We start from the raw sequence: 8,124 nt of genomic DNA, 5'->3' as shown, positions 1-8,124 counted from the left end.
CCTCTGGGTGGTTTCAATTCCTTCTATGGCTCCACCTGCTGAGGGGGGGTATCCCCAGGTCTCACACTCAGCACCACAGGGACCTGGCCTCGAGTCTCCAGCTCCAATTTCCCCCCCTCCCCAAAGCTCAAGGCGCCGTTGGGTGCTCAAGACTCTGAGACAGTCTGCAGCGCAGCCGGACCCAGTAGTCACCACTGATGGGCTGGGTGTGACTGGGGCTCGGCCCAAAGGGAGTGGAAGGGAGGGCATTGAGTCCCCTCCAAAAGATATGTCCACTGCAGCTATTGGTCGCTCCTCATCCAGAGGAAAGAAAGGCTATGGAAACTTAGACACTTCAAGCAAGGACACAATCAGTTCAACGGCTAATCCCTTAGGACCACCTAAGCACCAGTCTCAACTCTGAGACCCCAAGAACTGGATGGTGCCCAGCTTCCACTACCAACTGCTCTGGAAAGGATCCCATTGTGGGGTCCTGAATATATATATTGTGTGTGTGTGTGTAACAACTCAAAATCGTAAAAGAGACCAAGTTTACTGGTCAGATGGAGACTGGTGGGGTCCCCCCACCCCAAGACTACAGCCCTTATTCTTCAGGTCTGGAATTGAACTCGCCTCTGAGTTAGAATGAGCAACCATTGACGATGGAAAGGGCAGCATTTACCAAGGACACAGTTCAGAGCGTCAGCCGGGGCGGAGGATCGGAAACAGGAAACAGCGAGGAAGTGAGACATGAGTTGAAGCAGGAGGGTGGGTTGTTGAATGTAGAGCTTCACTGGATTCACAGGAAAAGTCCCCAAAAGGACATGTGCACATCCTCATCCCCTAGTCTGTGGACATGACTGTTCAGACATAACCCCCCATAAAACAAAACCCAAACTCAATGCCATCCAGTGGATGCTCATAGCGATCCTATAAGACAGGGTAGAACTGCCCCTGTGAGTTTCCGAGACTGTAACTGTTACCGGGAGCAGAAATCCTCATCATTCTCCCTCGGAGTGGCCGCTGGTTTTGAACCATGGACCTTGCAGATGACAGCCCAATATGTAACCACTGTGCCACAAGGGCCTGTGCACAGTGTGGTTGTGTTTAAAGATCTAGGATGGGGCCTGGAACCAAGGACCAGTGTCTTTAAAGAAGAGGAGACAGAGGGGATGGTCATGTGAGGATGGAGACAGAGATCAGAGGTGTGGCCACAGCCCAGGACACCTGGAACCACCAGAGGCTGGGACAGTTAGGATCCTTGCCCAGAGGTTCCCCTTCCCCTCAGGCTCCAGCCCCCAAAGCTCAGCCCTGCCAATGCTCCAGTTCTAGACTTCAGGCCTCTGGACTTGGAGAAAACACATCTCTGCTGCCTTATCTCCCATTTGTGGGATTCTGTTCCGCCGTCCCAAGACCCTCACCCAGGGAGCCACCTCCCAGGGAAGGGAGGGCAGGCCGAGTCTTCTGCTGGGTGCTCTCAGGCCCACCGCCCACCAAGGACTAGGAGACAGATGTGATTCCAACCACCATTTCTTTTAATATCCAGATTGTCCAGAGCCACCCAGCCCTGGGCTGAGCCACAACCAGACCCTCGCTCCTCCTGGAGGTGGCACGTGGCTTTGCTCAAACACAGTCAGAGTGTGGCAGTGAGCAGGGAGCCCAGCCCCAGAAGGTCCCTTCCACTCAGGCATCTGTGGTCCCCGTCGTGGGGTCTACCCAGTGACTATAAGGTCGAGTGCTTCTCGAAGGGCAGGGTCAGCAGGCGGGCGGCCGCCTCGTCCAGGAACCAGCATAGCTTCCCCGTGTGTGGCTGGACCAGGGCGGCGGGCAGTGGGTTCTCCTCCCGGCCTTCCAGGATGCGCTACAGGGAGAGGGTCAGGGTCAGGAGGCGGGACCTGGGGCAACCCAGCCACCCCGCTCCCCTCGTGAGTTCCCAGGACCTGATGGACAAGACTCTCAGACCCTTCCACGTGGACACTGCCCTGGCTGTTCTGGTTGGTGGAGGCCAGTCAATTCTGAATCACTGCGACCCCACCTGCACAGAGTACAGCTGCTCCCAGGGGGTGGGGTTTGAGGGCTGGCTGTAGCCTTTCAGAAGCAGATTGTCAGACTTGTTTTCTGAGGCGCTGACCTTTCAGCTTGTGGTCAAATACATAACCCTTTGAGCTCCCCAGGAGCTCCCCAGACATGTACTCTTCAAATAATTAGCAGGAACGTAGGCCCTTCAGTTCTCGGATCCCAACAGTTTAATTCCAAACCCCAAGCCCAACCCGCTGCCATCGAGTGGATTCTGACTCACGGCAAGCCCACGGGTTAGAGTAGACCTGCTTCAGAGGGTTTTTCTTGGCCGCAACCTTTGTGGAAGATTTCCAGGTCTTTCTTCTGTTCTTTGGTGGCCCCGGATGGACTCAAACTACCAATGTTCTCGCTAGCGGCTTAGAACAGAGCATTTTCACTGTCGGGTCTCCTCAGTTAAACTCTGGGGTTGGTAAACCTTTTCTTCGAGGGACCAGATGGTCAGTAGCTTTGGCTCAGTGAGCCTGATGGTTTCTGTCACCACCGTGCCACAGTGCTGCTGTCACCAAAAGCAGCCAAAGGCAATAGATAAAGAAAAGGTCTTGGAGGTATGCCCATAGAACTTGTGAGCAATGAATTTGCCTCTGAGGACAGCTCTGGCTGCTTCCTACCAGTCTCCTCTCATCAACACTCATTCCTAGGTAGCCTAGAACTGTACTGCTGGTCTCCCCTTAGACACAAGAATTACAGAATGATTTTGACTCCTGACGCTTCCAGCACCCTGATGGCTGGGGTGGTATTCTGTGTGACGACCTGGGCCAGGGCCCACACCATGACCTTTAGAGACAGGGCCCTTGGCTGTTACCTTCAGCACAGCTGCCTTGCCTTCTCCAGTCGCCACAAAGATGACAGTCCGGGCTGCGTTCAGCACCGGAAGTGTGAGGGTCACACGTTGAGGTGGTGGCTTTGGCGAGTTGCTGATGGGGGCCACAATCTTCTCCTTCTCCTGTGGGAGGAAACCCCAGATGGAGGCGGGAGCATATCACTTCTTCATTCCACATACTCTCTCCATGCCAGGCCCGGTCTATCCATGATCCCACCCCATATCGAACCCGCCAAGGTAGATGAGACAAGCACCCTGTTTCCAGAGGGTGAGCACAGGCTCAGTGGTTTGCTCTTGGTCACCCAGTGAAGCTGGTTGGCAGAAGGCGACTCCAACCCCGGCCCTAAGCACCACCCCGCAGGTGCCACAAGGAGCTGAAGCTGCAGTCTGGAACTTGGGGGCCACATTGGTGTGCTCACCTGCAAGAGGGGGTGGTCAGGGAACAGCGAGCAGGTGTGACCATCAGGACCGATGCCCAGGATAAGCAGGTCGAAGACTGGGATGGAGTCTCCTTGGAAGGCCTGGGTTGGGGAGAGTGTGGGAGGGGGTTCTTGGAGGGCACTGAGGAACAGATATCAGATGTAGAAACACCAGTGGCTTCCCCCCGAGCGCTGTGGCTTGAACTGGCTTCACTCAGATTCTGTGCTGGAGGCTCTCATTTGGGAACAGTGGCTCTTGGTTAGCTTGATGAGACCACAGTCGAGTGGGCGAGTCTGAAGACAATCAGAGAGGCACAGAGACCAGGAAGCTTCACAAGGCGGAAGGCAGGTGTTCTATGGGGATCGCCAAGGAAACGAGAGCCGACACAGGGAGAGCGCCTTCCCCTGGAGCAGGGCTCTGGATTCACACGTCTAACCTCCTGGGCTACTATGAGCACGGGAATTACTGTTCCTTCGAGCAGCACTCTGGTGATTTCTGCTAGAGTAGTGCTAGACGGCTAAGAGCCCCGAAGGAGGTCAGTCAGCCTCACCTGTGACTAAAGGCTCTGTCAGTGGGCCTCCCCAGGGAGGTGTCTGTGGTCACCCTCCTGAACGGCCATGCACACAGGTGGCAGTCTCCTTGGGCATGTGTGGGCATGGCTGCTTACCTCTCTCAGCTTCTTGGAGTAGTCTTCAGCTGCCTCCTCTACGGGCAGAGAGGGATTAATGGTAATCACTTGCCCTTCAGGGATGGGCAATTTGGATAACAGCTGAGCCTGCGCAGACAGAGAGAGGGACAAAAAAATATCACAGTCCTGAACCCACTAGGTGCAACATCATGGCTGGCACTCCCATTACATCGCGGCCCACGACTCCGTGTTAACAAGTAGCCTGTTTGCTTTTCCTCATTCACTTCACTCTCTGAGGCCCGGGGAAGGAAGGGCCAGCTCAGCCAAGCCTCCCCCTCTGCCCTCAGGTCCCACCCACAGGGGCACGCAACACACAGCTGAGCCTCTTTCCCTTTGAATGTTTTGTTAGCTTTTGTTTGAAACTGAGTTGAGTACATTTTTCTCATAGACTTCCTTTTAAAAGGGGGTGGGATTCTGGGGGTGCAATGAGTTAAATGTTGGGCGGTGACCTGCCAAGTCAGTGGTTCAAACCCACCGGTCCCTCGGAGGGAGCAAGATGAGGCTCCCTCTTCCCAACCGTCTCAGAGCAGTTCCACTCGGTTGCAAGGCCTCATTGACAGTGGGTCATTTTTTTATTAAAACGACACACAAAGTGAAAAGAGCACTTTTAAATTTCACCGGGAGGGAGGACACCAGGAAATAGCCGGGCCCTGGTCTCCACATGACCCCAAGGTGCAGGTAAGGGCAGGTTTGAGCCCTGACTAGTTGTGACTTGCTGAATGACTTCGGCAGGTGGCCCTGCCTCAGTGGCCCTGTTTCACAGGCTTGTGAGATGACCCGACTGGCGTACCCGGCTGGCACACGACAAGCGTTCTTTCTTGTGTTAAACAGAGCACTGCCAGCTCACACCCAGGGCAGGGCAGGGCAGACCATGGGTGGGGCCGAGTACTGTTTCACAGCACAAAGACCCCTGGTCGCTGCCGTGCCAGCTCCTCCCCGTCTCGCTCTCAGAACCTAACTCCGAGTCCACCAAGCTTGCCTGCCACGGAGCATCCACTCCATCTCACCCCAATTCCTAGCCAGCATCCTCCCTGGGCCAGAACAGGAGCGCTTTGCTCTGGGGAGGTGCCAGGAGTCGAGCACCCTGGGCAGGCCCCTCAGCTCCCCTGGTGGAAAATGGGGACGCTTCGGGGCTCTAGAGGGACCAAGATAACCATGCTGGGGGACACAGAACCCGCAGGTCACGTGACCGTCTCGAAAAACGTGGGTAAACCGAGGCTACATAGGGAGATGGGGCCGGTGGGACACCCAACCCTCCTGCCCGTAAATACAAGGCTGCGGCTGGACCCACGACTCCGGATCGTGGAACGGCTGATGTGTTTCACCTTTCCCACGCCGAGCCTTCTTCTCAGACATCGGGGGGGCTTGTCAAAGCCCCCACGGCCCTTCCAGGGAGCCCTCTGGAAAGAGGGCGTCGCCTGGTTGGGAACACTCGGCCATAGAGTGACCACTCCCGGGCTCCGCCCAGATAAAGCCCAGAGGTTAAGGTTCGAACCTCGGGAGGCCCCGCAGCCGTGATTTTGGCGGTAACCACGACCTCCAACCGTGACCGCTGGCGACGCACAGCTCTGGAATTCGGGGGCTCCGTGGGCGCCCCACAGGCCCCTGGTGCCCGGGTGCAGCGGCCCGCCCAGCTGACCGCCGGCGGCCCCGGTCCCCCGCTCTGCGCCTGGGCGGGGCCTGTGGCCGTGGCCCCCGGCGGCCCCCGTAGCGCTCACCCGGTAGAGGCCGTACGTGCTCTCGGCGTGCTCGAAGGGCACCAGGCGCTCGTCGCAGAAGCCCAGCGTCCAGCGCGCGAGGCTGGCCGGCCCGGAAGGAGCGGCGGCGGCGGGCAGCTCGCGGGCCAGCATGGAGACCAGGCTGCCGCCCGACAGGCCGAGCGCGAAGCGGGCGCGGGAGCCCGTCAGGCAGCGCTCCGCCCGCTGCGCTACCAGCTGCGCTAGCGAGGCGCCCAGTTCCTGCGGGCTCGAGAAGACCGAGATGAAGCCCGGGGCCGGCGCGGCCATGGTGACGGCGGCGGAGGGAGGCGGAAGCGCTCCGCGGGCCCCAGCGCGCCTGCGCGGTGCCTGCCTGCTCGCCCGGCTCCGGGTGTACCTGCCGGCGGCCGGCGGCGCATGCGCGTGCCGAGCACGCCCGTCTCCCCGGAGCGCGCGCAGTGCCCACCCTTGGCGCTAGTTTTAGTCATTGCACTGCCGGACCGGTTCCGGCCGGGCAGGTGGAGCCGGATACAAAAGCTCTCGACGTCTTGGCGTCAGAGAGCCTGCAGCCGGGACAGCCGAAGTGGGTGGCGCGGAATGGGGCAGGCAGGTGCAAGTGGGCTTGGACATTCCGGCACTTGCTAATAATCTCGTTTGTAACCTGTGCCTGTCGGTTTCTTGGAAATGCCACCCCCAGCCGGCGCACGACTTGAAGACTTGAAGTGTCCCCGAGGTTGCCTGTAAAAAGCGATGGTGGCGTATCCGCCACAAAAAGTAACTTCCCGAGGGCAGGGCGCGTGGTTTGCCCATGCTTCCCAAGCCCCCTGAACCGAACTCGCTGCCACGGAGTGGCTGACAATTCATAGCTTCCCTATAGGGCCGGCGAGAACGCTGTGGGCTTCCGAGGAACGGACACTTTATGGGAATAGAAAGCCTCATCTTTCTCCTGTGGAACAGCTGGTGGTTTCTGTTTGGGTCGGGTCTGAACTAGGCAGCCCCCGTTTGGACTGAGCTGAAGCCGGTCCGGGCCCTGCACGTGCTTCCCCGCACATCCCAAAGGCCAGCAGCAGTCGGCTCCAGATAAGATACAGATGTTCCAGGTTGGAAGAAAGCCGCACAAGCAAGTCTCCCGGTTTCCAGACCCATATGCTAATTTCCATACATTCCTCACCACCCCTCTAAAAACCCTCACCCCCAGCCCCTGAGTACGACTTCCCTGACCTGTTGGCCTAGGTCAGAGAACCTCCTCCGGGGAGCTCCCCCCTAATCCCCCCCCCCACCGCCACGGCAATAGAGCTATTTCTGTTTCTGCGTTCCCTTGTCCTGTCAGTTATGTACATCTTCCTCACTGTACCTCGGTTTCGCCTTTACGGTTTTGAAATACTGACCTTACCGTTATCAGCCCTAGACCTTATGCAACGTAGAAGAACCTTCCATGAGTGTGCCCTGGGCCTGGCTGTGCCCCTCCAAGGACCTCCAGAGGCCACCAGTCTGGCTCTTGCCTCCAGGAGCTTGCAGGTTGGTGGTGAGTGGACCGTGGTAGGTATGGGTATTCTGGAGGCTGTAGAGCACAGGGCAGGGCGAGGGCTGGGAGGAGGTGAAGCCATGGTGGGCCTGGGGAATTAAAGGGGTACAGCAAATAGAGCCACCACCTACCTGCCTGTCAAGTTGTATGGTGGCGGTGGTGTGTGTTGCTGTGATGTTGGAAGTGGTGCTATTTCAAATACTGGCAGGCTCACCGACGGTAAACAGGTTTTAGTAGTGCTTACAGACTAGGAAGAAAGGCCTGGTGATTACTTCTGAAAGAACACAACGAAGACCATGATGGGTCACAGGAATGTGTTGTCTGATACAGCATGGAAGCTCTATGCGAGCAAACATACCAATAATCGAAGGTGCCACGGATGGTGCAGGATTTTGTTCTTGGACACCCATCAACTTGACACAGCTACAGGGTGTACAGAGACCCACACTGGGCACCTTTGAAACCTAGCACGTTAACAAAAGCGGTGCCGAGTGCGCGTGTACATGGAGAATGACAAAACACTTGGGGACGATCTAAATGAGGCTGGGGGTCTTCCAGCTCTCCCATTCATGGAAATGAGGGGCTCCTGACATGCCAGCATTGCTCCGTGCACTGTAATCAATGTGCCACACGGATGCAAGGTGACGAGAGTAGATGCCTCATACTGTGAACTCTGCTTTCTGTTCTTTCTTGGTAGAGCTGAAGCCCGTTGATTGAAAAACAAACAGCCTGGGCCTCTCGCTGTCCTGTGCCAGGTTCCACCTGTGTTCCTCTCCTTGTAGACCATGGGTCCATGACCAGAATTGCAGGTCGCTCGCCCATCACCTGGGCTGGCCCAGGTCCTGTAGTTGTTCTCGGGCTCCCTCCCCCCAGCCCACCCTCCATCAGTACAGCCCAACTGTCCGTCACCAGTTAG

The 8,124-nt window shown here is 57.4% G+C and overlaps 1 protein-coding gene across 1 annotated transcript; it reads right to left on the bottom strand.

Annotated features, from left to right (window-relative positions):
• Window positions 1-1,493: 1,493 nt before the first annotated feature.
• PGLS (6-phosphogluconolactonase) lies at window positions 1,494-6,029 on the bottom strand. Its single transcript, XM_075548833.1, has 5 exons — window positions 5,705-6,029; window positions 3,966-4,073; window positions 3,298-3,399; window positions 2,861-3,001; window positions 1,494-1,840 (listed from the first exon to the last, which is right to left on the bottom strand). The coding sequence occupies exons 1-5, from the start codon at window positions 5,990-5,992 to the stop codon at window positions 1,703-1,705; spliced, it is 777 nt and encodes a 258-aa protein (XP_075404948.1). The 5' UTR covers window positions 5,993-6,029; the 3' UTR covers window positions 1,494-1,702.
• Window positions 6,030-8,124: the final 2,095 nt, after the last annotated feature.

This window comes from Tenrec ecaudatus, chromosome 1, assembly GCF_050624435.1.
Source record: "Tenrec ecaudatus isolate mTenEca1 chromosome 1, mTenEca1.hap1, whole genome shotgun sequence".
NCBI lineage: Eukaryota > Metazoa > Chordata > Mammalia > Afrosoricida > Tenrecidae > Tenrec > Tenrec ecaudatus.
This window is presented reverse-complemented; position numbering and strand designations above follow the sequence as displayed.

What these genes read in the sequence shown, in the direction of transcription:
- PGLS (XM_075548833.1), bottom strand. Translation starts at nt 5,992, where the DNA reads ATGGCCGCGCCGGCCCCGGGCTTCATCTCGGTCTTCTCGAGCCCGCAG. An exon ending in GCACGTACGGCCTCTACCGG is followed by an intron (nt 4,074 to 5,704) that starts GTGAGCGCTACG and finishes CTGTCTGCGCAG; the next exon opens with GCTCAGCTGTTATCCAAATT. An exon ending in CTGACCACCCCCTCTTGCAG is followed by an intron (nt 3,002 to 3,297) that starts GTGAGCACACCA and finishes TTCCTCCCACAG; the next exon opens with GAGAAGGAGAAGATTGTGGC.